Source organism: Varanus komodoensis, unplaced genomic scaffold, assembly GCF_004798865.1.
Source record: "Varanus komodoensis strain SLA01 unplaced genomic scaffold, ASM479886v1 scaffold4, whole genome shotgun sequence".
Lineage (NCBI taxonomy): Eukaryota > Metazoa > Chordata > Lepidosauria > Squamata > Varanidae > Varanus > Varanus komodoensis.
Genome location: NW_025335941.1, coordinates 43,558,652 through 43,582,539, shown reverse-complemented (window position 1 = coordinate 43,582,539; position 23,888 = coordinate 43,558,652). Strand labels below are relative to the sequence as shown.

Below are 23,888 nucleotides of genomic sequence, written 5' to 3'. Positions count from 1 at the left end.
GTTGGGGAGAATTTAGAAGTAGAATCAGCAAGAATATGAATAGTAAGTGTCACATGCACGTTGCCATTTTGTGTACATTTATCTGGAATTTATTTCTATTAACCTTTGTAGGACTAATAAGTGAGTAGATTGCCATACTCCAGGATATACAAGAAGAACATAGTAACAGCTGCACTGGTCCTATAGAATAAGGCATAATGTTCCAGAGAAATTATATACACTGATCAAAGCAGATATCAATGTAAAATATTAAAAGTTTTTAAGCAGTGTGCTGCCCATCAGAAAAATACCATGCTGAGTACCATCCAGGCATCTGCTGGAACATAGTGGAGGGTTTGGGCCTGTAATGGCCCAATCTATACTTGTCACAGGGGACGGGCATTACAGTCTGAAAACCACTGAGTGCACCATGGCTTTTTTCTGCAAAGCAAATGCAACTGTTCAAATAATGCATTGTGCCAGACAGAGGAAAGTTAGGTCATTAACTGTTTGTTTTTTTTCCCTCAGCTATTAGATATGATGGTGTTACTGTCATTGGCTACACAGCTTGGTCTCTCATGGACGGCTTTGAGTGGCTCAGAGGCTACAATGTTCGACGGGGACTGTTCTATGTTGACTTTCAAAGCCAGGCTAAAAAGTTGATGTTGAAATCTTCAGGAGTGTTCTACCAAAAACTCATACAGGACAATGGCTTCCCTCCGGTCCCAGAAAATCAGCCCATAGAAGGATATTTTCCTTGTGATTTTGCTTGGGGGATTACTGAAAATTTTCTTCAGGTAAGCCTGATGGCAGAGCAAATGAATTCTTCCAGTCTTCCTTTGGTTGCAACAAATAATATTTTTTCAATGTCTCATTGTAAAGCATGTTTTACAATTGTGCGCTAGGGTGCTTTTCTGGATGCTTATTCAGGAATTGCATTGTGGGAAGCATGCTTTATGAGCTATGCGTCTGTGTGTGTCTGTACACATATCAATTTAACCCCAAAACCCCATTAAAAATGGCCAAACTCATTCTTTCCAGGTATATTTTGGAAGACAGAGCACATAAATTAAATGTGGTGCAGAGGAAGACATACTTCTAAGTACATTGAAATTGAATGATTTGTTTGTAGCCACCATATGAAAGCATTCATGGATTTTAGGGACCATCTTCAAATTAAAATACCTTCAAGTGATAAACATTTGTTGAGTGTTTTAGAAAACTGCTACTCCAAATAAAATGCTACCTTCCAAAGTGGTTTTAGGAAACAATTCTTATAACCTATGATGCAGCAGTTTCTTGGGATCATATCCAAATAGTCAAAGCCTCCAGAACGCAATTTTTAAAAAAAGGTGAATATAGTCTTGCATAATGAGCTATAGATATCATCTACAATTAAACTAGACAAGGAGGGAGCAGCATCTTAAAATTGCTAGAATTTATTTCCAGGCTTGCCAAAGCGTCCTCAGCTGAAAATTTGGAAGGGGAGTCACCTGGATTTGTCACCAACTGAGCCAAGGTTGATCTCTTTCCTGATAAGACTTTTTCCGTGGGGGATAGGGGAAGCTTTTTTTTGTTTTCTTGTGCAAGTTGGGTAACCAGGAGATTTTCTGGAAATAGAACTCAGCTAATTTGGGTCCACAGGATTCTTTCAGCTGTAGCAAAATTGTATTGTTTCACAACTAACTTATCAGACTGTATCCTAGTTGAGAATCTTCTTTATGTGACATCTGATCAGTTGCACCGAAGAATCCAAGAAAGTCCTATTTTAATCCTTAAAAAATAGAAATAGAATATTGAGCTGCCGCTTAGGTAGGAATATCACCCACAAAATTACTGACCCAAATAGCAACAAGAGACTTTTAAAAATAGCTTCATATGTTCCAAATATTCCTTCCAAATTATTCTCCAACAGTTTGTGCTGTAGAGCTGAACTAGCAGGGCTTGTAGTTGTGGCCATGCTGGATTTATGCACATGGTTTTCAGGCAAGCTGAAGTAGTAATATGTCCATTTGGCTGAACTGTCAAGCTATTGGATCCAGTCCTTTGTTTCCAGAAAACCATAGCTGTCTTCCATTAAAATGGGACCTTTCACAAGAGGTGGAGCTGCATCTACCGAAAACCCCTTTGCCTGATTTTTGGGGATCTCTCATTCTATCCACACCTTCCCATTCAGCAAGTTCTTCTAACTCCATATAGCACTTTAAGGGGGATAGGGGGGGTGATATGAAAGGAAGAGGCAAGGAAGTTCCCTCTTGCAGCCATAGCTAAATCTGGATGCAACCCAATGACCAGAAGGCAGGTGTAGCAGTGGGAGGAAGGAGCTTATAACTTTGAGCCTCCTTCTCCCGCTCCATCTTAGGATTCGCAGGGCTAAGATATATTGTCCTTTAAGGCGATGGGCTATGGGCAGATGTTCCTGACAATCTTGGACCACATGCTCTTGCTAGCATTTTACCCAGTGCTGTCTCCCAGTATTTGCTGGCCTAACAGTTCCTTGCAGAGTGATATAAAGGAAAGCAATTGCAGAAAAAGTGAGAGGGTTACTTTAGCCTAATAGTTGTGAATGTGATATTGCCTCCCTTGTCAGTATCTTGGCATCCACTTTCCATTTTATCCTTAATTTTTATCACACAGGTGTAATATAATATTGTATGTGCAAGGGAATTCTCCCTCTCTTCCTGTAATAACCACCATGGCTTGCTTTGCTACATTTACCAGAAGGATGATGAAGGCAGGTGTGGAAAGAGGGGAAGGGCAGAAGGAACCTCTTTCAGGTTAGCCTTATCCACCTGTTTTTTCTTAAGAATTTGGTCTTGTTTGCTGCTCATTCCTGGAAGGGACTTTCACAATCCCGCCCCCTGCCCCCAGTCTTGTCTCTGATAGTGCTTCAAAACTTCAGATCTCTGATGTGATGGTCTAGGACAGGGGTCCTCAAACTTTTCGAATAGGGAGCCAGTTGAAAGGTGCCAGGGATGGGCGCAGGCTGCCAAGGCAGTGTGGGCAGGGGGCGTGGACTGGGTGGGGGGGGCGCGTGCATGCGCGCACAGAAAGGCAGGGGCATGCATGCACAGAGATCATTTTCCCCCAACGAGTCCAAAACAATCTTGCAAGCAAGCCGGTGCCTTGGGGCTGGCTTGCTCTCAAGGAGATCATTTTGGATCTGCTTGGAGAAAAAGATCTTCCAGCAAGGCGCTGGCTTGCTCGCAAGGAGATCCTTTTCTCTGGATGAGTCCAAAACTATCTCCCCCTCACTTGGAGAAAAGGATCTCCTGGCAAGGTGCTGGCTTGCTCGCAAGGAGATCCTTTTCTCCAAGGGAGCCCAAAACGATCTCCTTGCTCACAAGCTGGCACCTTGCCATGTGCACTTGTGCATGCACGCATGGTGAGCTGTGGTGAGCCAGATCCAGCCCGCGGGCCGTAGTTTGAGGACCCATGGTCTAGGATATCTGAATAGTCATATTCACCAAAGAGACTACATACAATCTTTACTGGGTTAGTTTCTGTTAAGGGCTGAAAGTCAGATTTAATTTGGATGTGAGGCCTGCAGTGTGCACACAAGTTCTGGCCCATTCACAAGTAGTGGTGGCCTCCACACAAAGGAATTCTGAGTTCTCATCTTGGCAAATGTGGTTGACTGTTGCTGGGTGTGAGGAACGATGCAATTAGTTATCCTTCATCTTTCATATCAATCAGTTTTGATAGCTCAGGATTTATGCTGAGAAATTATCTTCTGTTGTATACTAAATCAGAACATTGTCCTTAAATAATCATTTGGTCAGAATGACTATTCTATTTATTTCTAAATCATCACTGATACAAACTTCAGAGGAACTGGTGGTTGAAGAGTACATGTATGTAACCTGATCAAATCTGCTGGTATTCTTATGAGGTATGCATTTAATAATGGAATCCCCAAATGCATATTTGCTATTCTTTCCTGATTCTTTGCTGTGCCTATTGTAGGGCAGGATACTCTGCACTTGTTAGTCACTTCAGGTAGCTTGCTCTGCTTTACAACATTTGGTTCTGTGTCATATTGAAAAGCAGGAGCATCCATAATGCTCTCCATCAACTGAAGCAATATTAACCCGGCACCCAGAGACCAGCAGCAACATTTCTTTTTCTTTTCTTTTTGTCTTTGAGCAGTTCAGTAATCAGTATTTCTCTTATAGAATGAGACTAAGGGGAAGTTCTGGTTTCCATATTTGGTTGCACATATATGGAATAAATTTGCAACTTAAACTTGGTAATTTAAAATATTTGACATGTTGGCAGAAGATGCTGCTGTTCTGTATTAGTTAGAGGTAGCCCTCAAGAATGGGCATTGAATTTCTTTCAGCCTGAAGATCAAATTCCATTTCAAGAAGCCCTTGAGATCTCTGGGCAGGGATGAAGGCAAACAAGGTGAAAGTACCAAAAATATCTACCTATTTTAGCTTAAAGCCAGTAACTAAGCCTTATGAGAGGCATTTCAACTTTTTAAAATGGGGAAAAACTTTGTGAAAGCCAGGGAATCACTAAACAGTTGGTGGTTGGAGGAATGGGAAAGGGGAAGGACCTTCCAGGGAAATCCAGAGACCAGACTGGGACTTCAAGAGGGCTGGTTTTGGTCTTCTGGGCCTGAGGTTCTAGACTGCTGCTCTAAAATAGCCAAAAAAGTGTGTCAGTTTGTTATTGTCCTGAGATGTTCCATTTGTGATTGTCCTGAGATGAGAGCTGGCTTTGTGTGGCTTTGTGTGGCTTAGCTTGCCTGCTTATGAGTTTCCCTGTTAGCAGAAGCTTAATCTATTCCCCCCCTCCCCCTTTCTTTCCTTTTTAGGTAGATACTACTCGATCCCAGTTCCTTGACCCTAATGTTTACATCTGGGATATCCATCAAACCAAGAAGCTCATTAAAATTGATGGTGGCAGTGTCCCAAGCCACAGGCCGAACTGTGTCGATTTTGCTGCTATTCGGCTTCAGATTTCCTTACTTCAGGAAATGCACGTTACGCACTTTCATTTTTCACTGATGTGGGCTTCAATTCTCCCTCTAGGTAATGAGAGTTATGTTAACCACACACTCTTATCTTACTACCAGTGTTTTGTCAGTGAATTAATCCTTGTGAATATAACCCCTGTCATTGCATTATGGCAACCTGTGCCTGAAAATCAAGGACTTCCTCTTCCTCTAGCCAAAAATGGAGGATGGGAGAACCGAAAGATTGTGGAGGCCTTTGTTGAGTATGCTAGGTTTTGCTTTAAAAAACTTGGCCAGCATGTCAAATTTTGGATCACAATGAATGAACCCATTGTGAAGAACCTGACATTTAAAGCAGCCCATAATCTGCTGAAGGCCCATGCTAAAGCATGGCATCTGTATGATAAAAAATTCAGGAAGACTCAGAAGGGTAAAATATCTATTGCCTTCAGTGCCAACTGGTTTGAGCCAGCCTGCCCCTCTTCAAAAAAGGATGCCAGTGCAGCCAAGAGGGTTCTGGAATTTGACATTGGCTGGCTTGCTGATCCCATCTTTGGAACTGGAGACTATCCGGAGGCGATGCGGCAGTGGCTTCATCAAAAAAACAGCCAAGGGGCTCCTGATTTTCACTTACCTTATTTCTCGGAGGAAGAAAAAAATCTAATCTACGGTTCTTTTGACTTCTTTGCCTTGAGTCACTATGCAACATTTCTTGTGGACTCTGAAAATGAAACCCCCACAAAATATGATTATCACCTTGAAGTCCAAATGCTAAATGATATCACTTGGGTGAAATCAGCGAACAAAAACCCAGTGGTGCCCTGGGGGTTACGCAAGCTGCTCAACTGGATTAAGAATAAATATGGCAATATCCCCATTTATATCATAGCCAGTGGAATTGACGATGATCAGGATGTGGCTCAAGACAAGCTAAGAATCTATTACATAGAGAATTATATCAATGAAGCCTTAAAAGGTAAGCTTTCATGCTTTGTTTCCTGATGCATTTTCTGGAATGGTGCACATGGTAATATGCTAACTATTTATTTATTGTTAATAAAGTCCAATTCCATAAGTGTTACCGAGGCAGTAAACTGCAATTCAGATGAAAACAACAATAAAGAAAAAATGTAGAAGCAATAAAACCGTACTAAAACAGCAGCAAAGCAACTATTCACAATTTTAAAAGGCAAAATAAAAGTGGAGAACATGGAGAATGTATAGGAATAGCATGTATAGGGAGTGAAGCAGGAGGAAGTATTTTTGGGCCAGTGGAGGGTGGAGGTCAATCTGACTCGTGGGGCAGAAGATGTTCAGCAGGGCAGAATCAAGAACCTAGCTTGCCCTGCTGCCTCCGTGCCAGGGCCGAGGAGCCATTCTAGCTGGCAAAGAGATGCAGCACAGCAGTTCTTAAAATGTTACATGAGTGAAATTCAGTAGAGAAACTTCCCTGAGGCCATGAAAGACCTTTTAGAGCCACTAAATGGAAAAAACCCTTCTTTAAGCAATTCTGAGCAAAGTAAGCCAGAAAGCCTTCTTTGGCTGCCATCTGACAGTCAATTACTCAGAGTAAGTTAATCTGGACTCAAAGGGGTTTAGTTTTGAGTAGTCATATATGATTGCACAACAATTCCACACAATTTCTGGCTGAAATACTTTCTTTAAACAAGTCGAATGAATGAAGATCACCCAAGCTGCTGAAATGAGTTGATTTCTCTCTAACTGAAAGGCAAGATACAGGATCATAGCTTTTCTTTCTTAGCCAAGCAAATTTAATAATTCACACCTGGATGCAGCTTTATCAAGCTACCACACCAGGGATCTAAGTACAGACCTGCTCAACACACACAGTTCTCTACAAACTGTAATAAAGCAACCTCAACATGGCATAGCAAAGCAGCCCTTCTTTCCTCTCCCCACCTCCAAAAGCCATGCAATCTTTATTGGATAGTGAGATTTCCTGAGTCTGTCTTACTGTCAGGTTCCCACAAAGAGATCATGCACACTGCACTCCTTCTTTCTCTTCCCCCTTCCCATCAGGAAAAATAAAGTAAAATCAGCTGCTAAAATAAAAATTAACTGAGCAGCTGCTGCTAAAATAAAAAGACAGCAGGGTCACTGCACTTCTCTTTCTCCCCCAACCGCTTTTCTCTAAAAACTCAAGTAAATCTCATCTGCTCTTCTTAACTGGTTGCTTGGCTAGCAACTGAGCTGGCAAGTAATTGCAATCTTATCAAAGGAAAGCAGCCCCCTGTGCCTCCCCCTTCTCCCCAGCTCAGTAAAACAAAGTTCAGCGCCTATTGGATTGTTGTACCTGACTGAGTCTTCCTTGTTGCCTGGTTTCCACAAAAAGATCACGCATCCGTTTTTCCCTCTCATGCTTCTCATCCTTCTCTTCAAAAATAAATTCACCTGCTGAAATAGAAAAGTCAACTCTTCTTGTGGCTGCTGCTAGTATGATGATAAAAGATCAGCAGGTACATGCTCAGCACTGCACTTCTTGTTTTCTCTTCTCCCCTTCAGAGATAAAGTAAACGTCAGGTGCTCTTCTCAAAGTTGGTAGCTTGCCTCTCTCTCTCAGTTTCTTCTGCACATGGTAAGGCAAGTCTGTGGCTAGCAACCATGTGCAATGCCCCCTCTTCCTTCCTTCTGAAGCTGCAGTTGGCCAATTTTGGTCATGGGGATGCATCCACTAGTGCTAGTGATGCCCATTACAAAGCACTGGTGGAGGTGGGGACACTTTTCTGTGAGCTACACAGTGTGCTGTTGATGCCTTGACACTGTGGGGGATTGTTTCTCCAGGGCTTTCTCTGGAGAATCATCCATTCTGGCCTGCCAAAGAGCGCGTGCACAATCCAAGAAATGGCGCATAGCCTGGCCCATGTCAGAACTGGCAAGCAATTGGTGTAGTGCATGGTAACATCCAGCACAATTGTCCTGTGCTAGCAGAACAGATTCGTTAGGAACAATAACGGGAGGAACCAGGTGCATTTGCAGGGGGACTTGGGAATCATGAGACAACATCCAGGAAGAGCTTTTATTAGCATTGTTACTGTTTCACATGTGTCTGAGAAACAGCCTCCACAAGTGGGCCTGTCCTGGAGACCTTAATAACCAGATAAGAACATATATAAGAAAACCCACGCTGCATCAGACCAAAGGGCCACCCACTCCAGTACTCTGCACACACAGTGGTAAACCACTACTCACAGGATCCCTCAGGCAGGATGGGTTCAAGACCTCCTACTGCCCTGCTTCTCAGCAACTAGTGCATGCAGGCATGCAACCTTTGGAGATAGAGGAAGCACATAGCCTACCAGGCTAGCAGCCACTGATAGCCTCCTTCCTCATCAATCTGTCCAATCCCTTTTTAAAGCCATCTAGATTGGTGGATATCACCACTTCCCATGGCAACAAGTTGCATAGTTTAAACTATACACTGTGTGAAGAAATGATTCTGTATATCTGTCCTGAACTTCCCACCAATCAGCCTCATGTCATGACTTCTTTCATAACATTTCTTTCAGTGTTATGAGAGGAGAAAAATGACTCCTTCTCTACTTTCACCTTATGCTGCATTATTTTAAAAACCTCTATCATGTATATTAGATAGCCAGGCCCTGAACCATTTTGAGCTTCAAAAAGACCAACACCTTGAATCAAGGCTTAAAAACTATTGGGGACCACAACAGATCATAATACCTTGGCGCTGTTAACAGCCCAACTGCTGCATTTTGCACTAATGGAAGCGCCTGGATATTCTTCAGGAGTGTTTCTGTGTAGAACATATTGCAACAGTCCGTATTGCAACAGTCCAACAGTGACATGGCTAACTGTTTCCATTTCCAGGAATGGGCTCAGCTAGCACACTGAACAGAGCCATTGCCGTCACATAAAAATCTATGGGCAATAGATGTAGGATTAAGGAGCACCCTTTCCAGGACAGGTTGAATCGCAAGCCCTGACCTAGTCTTTGTACTTGGCCAAATGTAATCTTTGCTTGTTCACCCTTATTTAGCTTATTATTGAAGTCAGGCAACATTTGATGTTATTGGCCGCTTCCTTGGAGATAGGCGATGCAGAACCACTGCACTTTCAGATAATGAACACATTGAAAATTCAGTTTTTGCAAAGTCAGCAGGGAAGATATGCTGACGCTTATCAGAGATAGATGGAAACATTTTAGCACCTGGAGCACATACACTGTACAATACATGTGCTTACCTACATCCCATTTGGCCCCAGTGCCCTCTGGCATCTCTTACACTATCCTATGCCCCTTCTGTTTATCTGTCTATGTTTTTTTGCTTCCAGAGAGGCAAAAGTACACGAACCAAGTCAGTGCTGGAAATGCAATAATGTTTTATCTTCTGTTACTGAGAAACTGGGTCCTGTTGCAATTAGTTGCCTTAGTCACTCTCTTTCTGTATAAAAAAGTAGTTTTGTTGGAAAATCAGAAGGGTAAGGAAGAGCTGGCCACTTGGCCCCATCTGATTCCTTGTGAAGAGAAAGAGACTTCCAGCTAAAAGAGATGCAGAATGTCTGGGCATGAATCTTTTATTGCTTTCCTTTTTTAGGTAAAAGCAGGTGTGGGTTGCTGCAAATTTGAACAGGAATACTCGTGTTATGGCCTGGAAGGATGTTGTACATGGGGGTCATGATTGGTTGGGCACAACTTTGCGACTAACAGCAATAACTCATGTTATGGTGGGGGTGGGGGTGGGGGTGGGTATGCTGCAAGATTTTTGTTTGGAATGTCTTAGTGAACTGTATTAGTTATTTCAAGTTGAAATTTGGTTTTGAAGTTTTTTTGTCTAAGGCAAGCCACTCTAAGGTAAGCAAGAGAGTGTCCCGGAAGTTGAAATGTTCCTTTCCTGTTCCTGATGTTAGATGTCATCCTCCTCACTGGCCTGTTCTGTACAGAAGGTCTTTTGGAGAGATCAGGACTGGGGAACACATACCATGAGACTGAAAAACATCCTTCCCTGCAATCTATAAAGTGCTTTCAGTATCTCTAGAAATCTCCATTACAGAAAGACAGTATTCAGTTTGGGGGTGGCAGTGAGCCCAAACCAGAGCCCCATAGCATTGCCTAGCACAGCAGCAAAGGATCAGTAAAATGAGAAAGAAAAAGATGGCGGTTGTTTCTGTAACCCTCCTGAAATCTCTGTGTCCTGCCTGCAAGCTGTGAACAGCGCAGGACTCTCTTTCTAGGCTGGCTGGAGCCCTGAGCATGAGCAGTCTTGTTAGAGACTGCGGATTTAAGGCAGCATTTTCCTACAGCTGCTCCCTTGTAGGTCTCTAATCCTCATTCAGTTGCAGATGTGCCTCTCCCAATCCCTGGCAAGAGTGAGATAATAAAGTGAGATAATAGAAGCCTTTTGTTCCCAGCAATCTCTGAAAGGCATTGTTGCACATATATGTGTGAAAAACAGAGATATAGGAACAGACTTAGTGCATCTGATGATGGAATTTGATTTTATGTGTGTTTATTATGTTTTATTGTCAGGCACTCTGGGGATCCTTTTTCAGTATTCTAAAATGGGGTAGTAATATGTTTACAAAAAAACATCTCCTAAAATGCTGCACAAAGATTTCAGTGGCAGTGCAGAGTCAGTAAAAAGTAGTTGCAGGTACTGAAGGATACATGCAGCTTAAGTCAACGTGTACTTTAAGGGCATATACAACTTAGACCCTTAATTTAGTCAATAGCATGTCCCTAGCTCAGTGACAGAACATACGTTTTGCATGTGGAAGATTTCAGATTCAATCCCTCCAATTTCCAGTTGCTGGAGATTTGCCCTGTGGCAGAGTTAGGGATGTTGGAGAACTTTGTTCAGTTCATTTTTGACTTAACAAAATTGGTTAATTTCTTCAGAAATTGTTAGAAATAGGTTGAGATTTTAAAAATCAAATGTGGGAGAAAGTGGCAGGTGCATCCATCTAGAGTGAAGGCTTTAAATATTTAGTTCTTGAGACTTTGGGTCTGGGTCTGAACCCCTGCATGTTCATCCAAGTGTGTGGTGCTGAATTTGGTGGCCTCCTCCTTTCTTCTGACAGTCTCCATAACAGACAAGGACAACATAGCCTTTTCCATACCAGAAGTGGAATTTGAATGGTGGAGATGGGCGATTATTCATTTTGGTTGGGATATGATAAGAATTTACTAAAATTAATGTGTCTGCTTATAAATGGGAAAAATCAATTTTGAGAGTAAAAAGAGCTAATGTGGGAGAAAGTAAGACTGAGAGATTTAGCCATCCTCTAACATGGTACACAATACTGGTCTAGCTCCATCAGTTTGTGAGGACCCACCATTGCTGTAAATCACAGATGAAGGGAAGGTAGATATTGAGGCACTATGCAGTCAATTGTCGAGGCTATTTGACTAGCTACTATTTAACAATAGCAATGACAAAGAAAGACCTCCTCCATGCTGAGTTGAGGCATCCTGCCAAAATGAAGACAGCCTCAAAGCTTGAAAGGACTGGGATTTAAATTCCTGGACTAGAATGTTGTGACTCTGAAGCCTTCTGCAGGTGTTCACTGATTCGCTTGTAGGTCAAAGGCATGGAGGGGTCCATGGGTGTACATGTAAGCCCCACCCCCAACATCCTTGCACACTTGGCCAGCTGTTAGACCTTTGCACATTGATAAAGTGTGTACAGGGCTCTGTAAGTACATTCAACCGGATATGCTTGCAACATTTCTTTAATTGTGAACCTGCCTTATTGGCAGGCAAGTGCTTGCACTGGGCTTTCTTTGCAGCTCTACAGCATCCAGAGTGCTGCAAGTTCCCACCCTGACAAATGTATCTTGAGGTTCTAGGGGGAAGCAATGCAGGAGAGGAAATATGATGTGGTGGTTCTACTGTTGGATTGGATTGGATTGGGAGCCCTGGGTCCTTGGTCAGGAAATTTACTGACTTGTTCACACGAATGTCAAATACCTCTGTGCCGTTTCCATGACACATGGAACTTGAACTTACCATTAAGATGATCTCTTCCTGGTTACCTGGGCTGCATGGTTTCTGTGCTGCCCACTCCATCCTCCCATCCTTACCAACAATGGTAAAATGGTTTCTCTGGGTCCAGACAATTGTAGAAGCTGCAGTAGAGTGTGGAAACCATAGTACAGACTGCATTCTATCTGTGGTTTCAGTAAACTAATCCTACTACACAGGAACTCTGAAAATGGGTGTGGATGATACAATAGACCCACAATGGTAAGAATTCACCATAGGTCCTGTGTGAAGCATACCCACTCACTGTGTGACTTTTGGTCAGATGCTGACTCTCAGCTCAGTCAACCTCACAAGGTAATTATGTGGCTAAAATGGAGAGGATGAGGACCCTGTAAGTCACTCTGAGTTCCTTGCAAGAGGAAGAAAGGCTGGATAGAAATGTAATGTAGTAAGATAAAGCCTGTAGTCTGCCCAGCCATGTTTTAAGACCCTTAATTTGTTCATAATTGTCTGCCTGTGGATGAATAGTTTGCAGTGGCAGTGGAGCACTATATTAGAGATTCTTTCTTTGTTGGTAGGAATGAATATAAATGCAAAATCTAAGGTATACACACAACAATGTATAGAGCAGGTGTTGCAATAAACCGCCAGTAATCTGTTTTTCTTTCTTTTGTGTTTTATTTTGCAGCCTACACACTGGATAATGTTAACCTCCGAGGCTATTTCATCTATTCTTTCAGTGATAGGGGTGATTCACGATCGTACGGCCTCTATCGTTACGTGATCAACCAGTATGAGCCAAAGCCTTCCCTGATGCATTATAGACAGATAATTGACAACAACACCTTCCGTGGCCTGGAAACTGCTTCCCCGCATTGCCCAACAGAGCTTACCCTCTGCCCAGAATGTGACTTTTTCCAACCCAGAATATCTTTACTGGCATTTATAGCATTTATCTTGTTTGCTTTCATCGTTACTGTGATTTTGATCACTCATTACTCCAAGAAGATTGATAGAAGGCATAAACACGGCTTTCCTCTTGCTTGTTGCCCTTCACCTGCACTAGCTGTGGGAGCTTGGAAGTAATTATGCACCATGCTGTGATTACTGTTGCACTATGAAAGTATTTATGCTGACTGATACTGTGGTGCATTAAAAAAGAAAATGGACTGTGTCCATGGAGTTTGTGTGACTATTTTTGGTATGTGCACTTTGGTTTGCAGGCTGCCTTGAGTAGCTGGTGGTATTAGCACCCCTCCAATAATCTGCAGTAGCTGTTATCAATTGTGTTGCAGTACTTAGATCAGAGTATATGAATAACATTTCCTTTCCTGTTTTTCTGCTGCATAATCTCTAGGTGGCACTGCGGTCTAGAAAAATAGCACAAATGCATAGGAGATCATACTTAATTTTGCTTCTACCATTAAATACTGCATGTTGTAATATGAAGTGCTTTTGTTCAGTTAACCAGCCCTGCCTTCTTTCAGTATAATACTTACCCTCTGTCTGCTTTTCTGGCACCTGTAGCCCCAACATTAAGTGTCCAGTGAGCATGCTCAGTCCTCAGTGGCTTGAATTTGAGTCTTCTCCCAACCATTTAGGCTTATTTCATATTTTTTTAGATCTGCACATTTTCCCTTGGTAGTATATTTTCTTGCCCCAAGAACCACTTTTTCATTTAGCTCAAGGATTATAATTCATCTCATGAAAATATGAAACTACAGTATACCTCCGTGAAGGTGCGGTTCAGCGTTCGCGGCTTCAGTCCTTCGCAGGATTTTTCTCCAAGTGAGTCCAAGCCGATCTCCTTGCAAGTCAGCCAGCTCCTTGCAAGCCGTGGCTTACTCACAAGAAGATAATTTCCTCCGAGTTTGGACTCGCTGGGAGAAAACGATCTCTGGGCACACCCGCCCTTGCCCCTGCCTCGCCACGCGTGCACACACACCCTCCAGCCCAGCCCGTGGTTTGTTATTGTTTTATATAGTACCATTCATTTACATTTACATGAGGAGATAAGTCTGCATTATGGAAAGGACAGAGTAAGAAAAAATGAATGTAAGTCAAGGGGGTTCCTAGATTTGCAGTATGTGCCAACTTAAGCCTCTACATATGAAAGTCTTAAATTAGAATAGCAACAGATAATGGTTTTCTGAAGGCAGGATTGTTGCTTGTTGCTTGCATATTAATCTCTCTTTCAGGTTTTGCACCAAATTCGCGGGTTTTCACAATTCGCGGGTGCTTTAAGAACGTAACCCCCACGAATTTCGGGGGACTACTGTATTCACTTAGGCCATGGGTAGGCAAAGTGCACCCCTTCAAATGTTGTTGGATTACAACTCCCAAAATCTCTCTCTATTGTCCATGCTGTCTTGAGCTAATGGAAGTTGCAGTAGCTTATGGAGGCTGATGCTTTCCCCAACCCTGGTAGACATACAGTGCCTTATGGATAGATGTGGTCAATTGCAAATCTTTGGCTGCTAAATTCTTGGGATAAAACAAACTTTCATCCAGCTTGAGTCTCTTAGGGCACTATGCAGTCACCCTGCACACAACAGAGAGCTAAGCAAGTAACCAGAAATGAACAAAATGCTCATTTTTGGAATGGGGTCAGCCAGTGGAACTTGCAAAAGGAAGCTCTATTGAACTTTCCTGATTTGGAAATGAGCACTTGCATTTGTGTTATAGGTGTTGCTCTTTGAACTTGTGATTTGTCATTGATGGTAGTTTATGGGGGTTTAAGAGGATATGGCCAGCTTCCAGGGCCTCTTCTGTGTTTTTGAAGCACTTTTGTAAGATGTGTCTGGGGGAATTGAAGTTTGAAATGTGAAGTGTCACTGTACAAATTGGCTATGACACCATGACACCTAGAGATCATGTAGCCTTTCACAGAAGGGCAGAGAGTCAAAATGCTGAAAAAATGAATGTAGAGGAGCTGGCCGTAACCCCACAAAGAATACTAATTAGAAGCCTCAGTAAAGTGGCAGGTAAAAAGCTTCACCTAGAAAAGCCCTTAGATGCTGCCTTTTTTTTCTGATAAGACTGGTCATTTATTCAATGAACAAACAGACTCTGATGCAAACAGAAAGGACAGAATGATGCTTCTTCTGGACATTAAACTACCTCTTTTTAAATTCATCTACAAAGAAGGATATTGAAGGCAGGAAAATACCTTTCCCCTTGGCCTCATAGCATTATATGGTGAGAGCAGTCTTGGATTGAAGTTAGTAGATGACAGAGCAGCTATAGTGATAATAAACACCTGCATTCATGTCTAGGATAGCTTTGTGACCAACAAGGAGTTGCCAAAGATGCAATTATGGCATTCTAGTGATTTTTTTATTTATTTTATTTATTTAGGAGACTTCTATGCCGCCCCATTCGCCGAAGCCTCGGGGTGGCTCACATCCATAAATAAACTTCCATAGAATAATATAAATTAACAGTATAAATTAAGTTGCCCTGGCCAAAGAATAAAATGAATAAATACTATTAACAATTAAAGACCGCAGAGAAACACCGCAGAGAAAGCCCTCCTCCGAGTACTCACCCTCCTAATTTCCTTCACGGAGGGTTCCCGGAGAAGGGCCTCTCCCGCAGATCTCAAGGGGCGGCCGGGCATATATGGACGTAAGCGCTCCTTCAGGTAACCAGGACCCAAGCCGTTTAGGGCTTTATCAGTCATCACCAACACCTTGAATTGGGCCCGGACTTCAATGGGAAGCCAGTGAAGCTGACGGAGGACTGGAGTCATGTGAACATAATGCCCAGTCGCCGTCAGCAGCCTGGCAACTCTATTTTGAACCAATTGAAGTATCTGGACTGTCTTCAAGGGTAGCCCCACATAGAGCGCATTACAGAAGTCAAGTCGGGAAGTCACCGCGTGTGTCACTGTCACCAGGCAGTCGTACTCCAGGTAGGGTGTTGATTTATGCATATAAGAGGAGGCAGCTGAAAGCACCATTCAGGTTTACCTCCTCTTATCTGCCCATGTTATGGCCACATTATGGGACTGTGACCAATCTCTGGTTTTCTGTATCTGACCTGAAGGGATGAGGCACTTGGAGGAAAGCCGTAAAAGTGCTTTTCTGACAGTGGGGCTGGACTCACACAATAAAGCCAAGTGACAGCTTGGAGGATTTAAAAGGCAGCAAGAACAGAACAATTACTCTGAGGATTGCCTGGGTGTTTCCAGCTAACAAATCAGATTTCATCATTGACCATTTCTGTCCTTGAAGTAGGGAGCTGCATTAAAGCAAGAAAAATGAGCAACTAGCAACCAATCGCCAAAGCATACTGAAACCTATTTTTCCAGGGGGAAATCCAAAGGATTGCAGTGTTTCCAGAGAGGGAATATCTATTTTTTCTTTTCCCATTAATGTTCCTTGGCACTTCGTATTCTCGGCTCCGGCCTAATTAAAGCTTCAGTCCTATACAAGTTTAAAGAGAAGAAAAAGGCATTCAACTGCCAGTATGCCCCAGTCTGGCTCACTGGGTCAGACTGGCATTTGTAGGCCATTTTTTCTATCTAGACATGCATAGGAGAGTGCTCTTAATGCAACCCAAAACACATTTTCAAGGAGTCTCTTTCCAGGTAAACTTGCATTGGCTTCTTCTGTAAACAAAATGTTTTACCATCTCCATCTTACAAATGCACCATTGAGCTTTTCATCATATCTGCAAGCCTCTGTTTCTCCCCATCCCCTTTCCAGTTTGGTGTTCTTAACTTGGCATCCAGAATGAAAGAAATAGTTCTGGGAAAGCTTGCTCATTATTTCTGATGTTTTATTGGGTCTTTGAAAATCTATTACCTTATTTTTCTATATCAGTTCAAGAATTAGAGCTGAAGTAGACTGATGTGGTAGATAAAAATGAGCGAAGGGAAGACCATTTTTTCTCTCCATGACTTATGAAGCAGTGTGACAGGTTTGTATCTAGGTCAAAAATGTTACCTATTGTTTTAGAATCTCTTTGTGTACAGAATCTTCAAAGATGCATTTGGAAACCTGCAATGTATGAGTTTCCTATGCAAACTGCACAACACTCATACATTTCCATGAGATCTGTACAGTGGTTTTAACTACCCAAATAGAATATTTTAAAATCAGTGTTCCAGTATAGACAAACAACTGGAAAGTTTGTCTCTTCTAGTAATAAACACCTTTGTTACTATATACACTATAAATTTTGCAGAATGAATCTGTATGTTTGTGAAATAGGTTGATGATATTTGCAAGTAAAAGAATGTTTCCTTTTAAATAGAACACACACACACACACACACACACACACACACACACACACACACACACAGAGAGAGAGAGAGAGAGAATAAGGATTATATTTTAGTCTCAAATGTTCAACAATTTGCACTATCCTGTAGTAGTCATACTGTTATAGACCAGTCAGACAGGTTCAATTATAGGGAGGTATAGGAATGGAATAAAATAATTAAAAATCTGGATTGATGATCCACATCTGGGGAGAACATAGTTATAAATGTTTGAGTGTAGTTTTGTTGCTTACCTGCTTGCCATGTGGCAAGGTAATATTGAAATTTAGAAATATTTAATATGTTCAGAATATGAAGTGAGTATCTCAGTTTAATTGTAATGAACAAGCATTTATCTAAAGTTTAGATCTTAGCTTATGGTTCAGATTAGGCTTTCTGTGTGTTGGAAAATAGCCACATTCACATGGAATAGTGTATTTGTATTGCACGTAATTGCTCCTACAATATAGCTGAGGTTGTGAGGCACATGTGGCTCCCCCTCCTCTGAGAGGGGCTCAGAACAGATGGCTGGGGGCTCTCCGTGCTGTCTCCTAGTAACTGTTGCCTGAGGTGGCTCCACCGAACAGTAAGGGCATCTCTGATCCAGGTAGTTGTGGGTTCTGCTAAATGCTTGGGCAAACTAACAAACAAACCCCTGGGGCATTGAATAGGAATACTATAAAAAAAACCAGGCAGTTTTCAATGGGAAAAAAATCACTGAGCATTTCCAATATATTCAGTCACTCTGCCAGCATTCATATAATTCAGTTCTCCACCAACTGTGAAGAGCACTTTCCTGCTATTTCATTTCTGTGAATGCTGATTTTGCACTTTTCTGTAAGAGCATCCCATAAAAAATGGGTTAGATAAATGAATGGTGCAACAAGATTCTATTTTTTAAATAAACTGGAATGTATAATAAAATAAGAGAGATGTATAAATATTATCTGATTGATTTTTTTAAAATTACAAATCTGCATGTACTATGAGAAACTACATTGTGCCTTTTAAATGTCTGATGAAATGTACATTATTGCCATTTGCCAGGAAACTTTAAATCTAAAATGTCTGTGCAAATTAGCAAGTGTATTATTATTCCCCCAAAATGTGGAATTGATAGATTGTATGGAATGTATTATAAAACAGACCATATTTGCAAAATGAATCTGTCTTATGCTGTTTACTTTTCTGAATTTATAAACTGAATTTAAGTGATGATGAATCAAATTTTCCCTGTAGAAAGAGGCAGGGAGCCTATACATTCATAGAATCATAGGATAGTAGAGTTGGAAGGGGCTAAGAAGGCCACAGGGTCTGACCTCCTGTTCAGTGCATCATTCCAACTTAAACCGTCCTTCTCAGATGACTGTTAATGATGCATTTCTGAACACTGTCAATTACTGTCGTACCTGACAGAATTTACCATGAAGAATCCCATGCTGGCTTGAGTGTGGGTAATATGGACGTTATGCTGGCTTCCCAGAGTTTTGGGTTGTCTGTATTGGGTTTCAAAGCCTATTAGAGGAGAACTGCGATCGAAACTAAAGGAATTAGGTTGTTGCTTTCTCTCCATCCAGCTCTGAGATGCTAAGGGGTATTTACATGTGACATTTTAGGTGTACTATGAAGATGCATTACATTTACACCTAAAAATGAAACCTTTAATTGTGACAAATACATTTGCAAATACAAGTATCATATAGATAAGCTCATTAGGGGAGCTATCATTAGTTGTGTTGTCTCGTGTACATTTGGCATCAAACCCAGATTTGGCCTCACATCTAAGGGTTTTTACTTATAGATATGAAAAATAGGAAATTTCCAGCTTATTGGATCATACCATTTCAGGTTATAATACTTCTGGTGTGTCCAAAGTAACAACTGGACATCCAACAACTTTAACTCATTGGAATGTGTTTCTTTATAATAATTTTAAATATTATGCCAACATATTGTAGACCACTGAAGGTGATTTGTCTCTTGAATGGTATGGAAACCTAATGAATGATTTCCAAGATGGACTCCTGTAGCAGTTCCTTGAGCAAACAGTGGTTAAATGACAACATTAAATGTGCTACATGACTGTCCTAAGCTCTTGAGATGTCATTTGCTAATAAGATACCTAATATACCCAATGGATGACCCTGGCAACCTTGATGAGCTTCTATGAGGAAGGTATTTTAGAACAATTCCAGTGCAAATATTATATGAATTATGCTCTGCTTTGTTCAGTGTATTTATGTTTGTCTTCAGTTTGCCTATGAATGAAGAATTGGGATTAATAGCTAACAATTGGAATGGCAAGAGGACTTCTTAATTTCAGGAGGAAAGAATATCCACAGTAATTCTTTTAAACAAAACAAAACAACCTTTCCTTTTCTTTTCATCTGTTAGAAACAATCTAAGAGCCAACTGAAGCAAGTCATCACGTAAAGTAAGTTCCATTTTGTGTAGTCAACCAGCTGCACCCCCCAGTGTGCCAACTTCATGTTTACAAGTAATTGTGAGTAACATTAATCAGTAACATTTCTGATACTACAGTTCATGCTTTAAAAATAGAGAGCTAATGTGGATGTATCATTTTTTAGCATATACAGAGCAATCTGAAAGTCTTGAAAAGTCTACATAGAGTTGTTGTTGACGTGTAAGTAACTTCTGGTTTTATGAAGAAAATGCAGCATCATTTTTAGAAATTTCTCTGGGCATCTATTTGACCATCTTAGTGCTTGGTTAACTTCATTTGTCCTCAGTGATGGTATCATTCCCTGATATAACGTGGATCAAACCAGTGGTACCACCACAACTTTCTTGCATTTGGGGATATCTTTTAAATTTATTTTTAAGGAAAGAATAAATAATGAAATAGGGAAAGAAATCAGGAGAAAGAGGGTGTGAATAAGAAAAAGCTGACCATATAAAAATGTGGATTCAATGTTTTGTTATAGGCTTTGTTAAAGAGAACTCTACTGTCCATGGCTTAAATACAACAAATGGTTAAAATAGTTTAATAAGATAATGACAAAATTAACCCTCACTTTGCTTCTGTTATTCATTCCACCATGCCTTAGATATACAGGAAGAAATCTTTGTGAATAATTTAACAGACTGCTTATTACATTTTTAATCCACCCTTCTTCCAAGGAGCATGGGGCAGTACTCATTATACTCTCTCCCACTTTATCTTACCATTTATTTTATTTTATTTTATTTTATTTTATTTTATTTTATTTTATCAGCCCTGTAACACTGACTGATGGAGATTGGCAAAAAAGGATGCCCCTTCAGCTTGAGTAGAATATTGAATTACACTCTCTCTGTGGTCCAGTATGGGTTTTTGAACTTAGTATTTATGTTCTTCCTCAATCAGTGGTGACAAACATGGGAAGAATAAGCCTTAAGCAAACATTACTGCAAAAATTATGTTCTCTTTCCAGAAGTTTTTCAATTTTCCATTTTCATAGTCAGCTGGACTTTGATATTTTAATTAAATATCCCTTCCAGTCGCTCATGTCTCTGTCATTTTTAAATGCTATGCTTCCAAGGCAAGGTGATTGAGTGGGAGGTTGCTAGTCACCTACAGGCACTCTTGAATGAAATGGATCAATTTCAGTTGGACTTAAGGCCTGGTTTTGTAAGAGAAACCACTGTTGGATGACCTTTAGTGGGAGATGGAGAAGGATGGGGGAGTGTGACCTTGTTGATTCTCTTGGTTTTTTCAGTGGCTTTTGATAGCATTGACCATGGCTTTATGGATTGGGGGTTCAAGGCATCACACTGCAGTGGTTCTATTCCAACATGGATAGCTAATTCCAGAAAGTGATTCTGGGGGATTACTGCTCTGTCCCTCTGTTCCACAGTGCTCAGTTTTATTGCCCACACTGTTAAACATGCATCTGAAAGTGCTGGGAGACGTTATCTGGAGGTGTGGGCTGAGGTGTCATCAATATGTGGATGACATGCAGCCCTCTCTCTCCTTTTCATCAAATCCAGGTGAGATAGTGGGTGTTCTGGACCAGTGCCTGAGCATGGTAAGGGGCTGGATGGTACCAGACAAGACAGAGGTATCTTTACTGGGTAGTTCACCTGCCTGGATTAATGATGTTCAATCTGTTCTGGACTGATCCCCAAGAGAATCAGGTTTGTAGTTTACAGGCACTCTTGAGTCCAACTCTGTCACTAGAGGCATGGGCAGACCTGGTGGAACAGAGCACCTTTTATCAACTTAGGCTGATTTACCAAGTATATCTTTATCTGGACATAAATGGCCTAGCCACAGTTATCCATGCTCAAGTAATAATTGCAATTCATTACTCCAATTAATTTTATCTGTTAAAGCTGTCCTTGAAAGTAATCTGGAAATCTCATCTGATCCAAAACAGGGCAGCAAGATTGCCCATGGGGATTGGCTAGCATGATCATATTAGGCCAGTATTTTTCCATCTGCACTGGTTACCAGTCTATGTTGGGCTCAATTCAAGTATTAACCTTTAAAGTCCTGAATGGCTTGGTGCCAGGTTACCTCCTCCAACATACATTTGCTTCGACTCTACAATAATTCTTCCTGGTCCTTTCATGGAAGCCCTTGCTAAGGAAAACCAGGTAGGTGGCTATAAGATGAGGGTCATTTCTGTCGTAGCACCATGGCTATAGAATGAACTTGCCAGAAAGGCTTGCATGACCATCTACACTGCACTCTTTCTGGCAACAGATAAAGACCTTACTTTCCCAGGAAGTTTAGTCTTTCAGTCTCTGCTGTTTTAAATCCATTATTATATTTTTAAAATCTGTTTACTGGATAGACATGGTTAATTGTAAATTTTTGACTGCTAAATTCTTAGTATAAAATTAGCTTTTTGTGTTTACTTCTATTTTACACTGTAGTTTTAAACTTTATAGTATATTTAATGCTCTGTTTTATGTTTTTAAATTGTTAATCTCACCATGAATGTTGGCTATGGAGTGGTATAAACAATAAACAATAGGACCAAAATGAGAAGCAACAATAAATTACAATAATTAATAACAGCCCACATGTACCAGTGCAGTATAATAAAAGCCAATATAAAATCAATCAATCATATCAATGACAAGAGAAAGAGACAATGTCCTCTACCAACCTGAGATCAAAAGGTCAGACTAGGGCCACAGGCCAGGTTGAGTGGCACACACAGCCCTGCCTGCTGTGCTGCTCATCACCTCCGCCTAATGATAGGGCTGGCCTTGTTCTGATGTCCTAACGTGCTAGAAATATTATTATTATTATTATTATTATTATTATTATTATTATTATTATTATTATAACATTTCTATGCCGCCCCTTGCTGAAACCTCGGGGCGGCTTACAACATGATAAAATACATTGAAATACAATAGTACATAATAAATTACCATTAAATACAAAAATACAAAAAATACATTGATTTTTGATATAGCTCATGTGCTCTCAGTTGCTCCCCACTACAAAGGCCTTACATGCAAGCTGGAGCTGCCATTTTGGAGGCCATGCTTCTGGGAAGAGATGCCTGAATTGGTTGTAGTTGCTCAGCTTTTGAAAAATACTATTTCTAATTTTTGTATTGAAATGTTATGCTGCTTATTGTATTGCCTTCTGGTATTCTGTGGTTAGCTGCCCAGGAAGCTTTGGCTCTTGGATGATATGGAAATGAAATAAATGGGTGTGACATGCAACAGGAGAGTAAGGGAACCTTGTAAAGCTTGTTCTAGGTTCTATTAGCTTTCATTCCATTTTGCTGGCAGTTAGCCTATATCAAGACTACCAGTTGAAGGGTTTTTACCATCCTTGTTTCAGCTATTCTAGATTGTGAGTGGTGTGAAAGATTCCATCCGCCACCCTTTTATGTTCACAGATGCAGGACCTTTTGTGGACATTGCACACAGAAGCTCTGTTCTTGGCACATTATCATCTCAAGCCGCCTCTGAGAACCATCACAAACATATACAATGGTATGAACTGGCCTCAAGTAAAAGAACATTAACTTACACATAGAAAACAATGTAGTGAACCAGATGGTGCTTGCATCCAGTTTCTGAGATGCTTCTGTTCCATGGAGAGACAGTCCACAGTTGCCCTCTATGGTTAAGAAAATTTGTGCATCTGATGAGAACCCTCTTAAACATCCCACACTATGGGTAATAAGGATTTCTAAAATAGTAGGGTATCTTAATACTAGGTTTGTCAGCTTTTTCTCTCCTATCATTCCAGGGCATTTCTTATGGGGCTGACTCATGTTTGGTGCCACTGTGAAAAGTTAAATATAAAAATCAAACTTGATTTTCTGTTTTGGTGGTAGGGTGCCTCCCTGTGACAGATCAGATCAGATCAGATCAGATCAGAAACAGTTGCTTTATTAGCTGGGCATATGTTATGAGAGTTTGTATGCAGAAGACATGGGGTCCAACATTTCCAGATGCCACAGTAATTTCTTCCTGCCTTGCTTTTCCACCAGCCTCACCCACTGTGAACAGTACATCTAATGAACAGTTGTAGTCTTTGGTTACTAATAAGAAAGCTATGATAAGTAGCTATGGGCTTTGCAGTCTCCATAATTTTAATCAAGAAGCACATATAAATAATGTGTTCCATGCTCCATTGGATGAGAAAAATTCTATCTCTGGAGGAACTAATATACCTCTGCAATTCTGCAGTTACTGCTGCTTTTTTTGGAAGAGTTGAAGGAGCTGCTTTCCAATTTA

General features: G+C 41.0%; 1 protein-coding gene across 1 annotated transcript in view; it reads left to right on the top strand.

Annotated features, from left to right (window-relative positions):
• The window catches only part of KL (klotho), a 24,666-nt gene extending 11,424 nt beyond the window's left edge, over positions 1-13,242 (top strand). The window contains exons 3-5 of the mRNA XM_044441787.1: positions 508-776; positions 4,802-5,918; positions 12,595-13,242. Coding sequence (XP_044297722.1) covers positions 508-776; positions 4,802-5,918; positions 12,595-12,992 — 1,784 coding nt within the window. The 3' untranslated portion in view covers positions 12,993-13,242. The remainder of the gene's footprint in view (positions 1-507; positions 777-4,801; positions 5,919-12,594) is intronic.
• Positions 13,243-23,888: the final 10,646 nt, after the last annotated feature.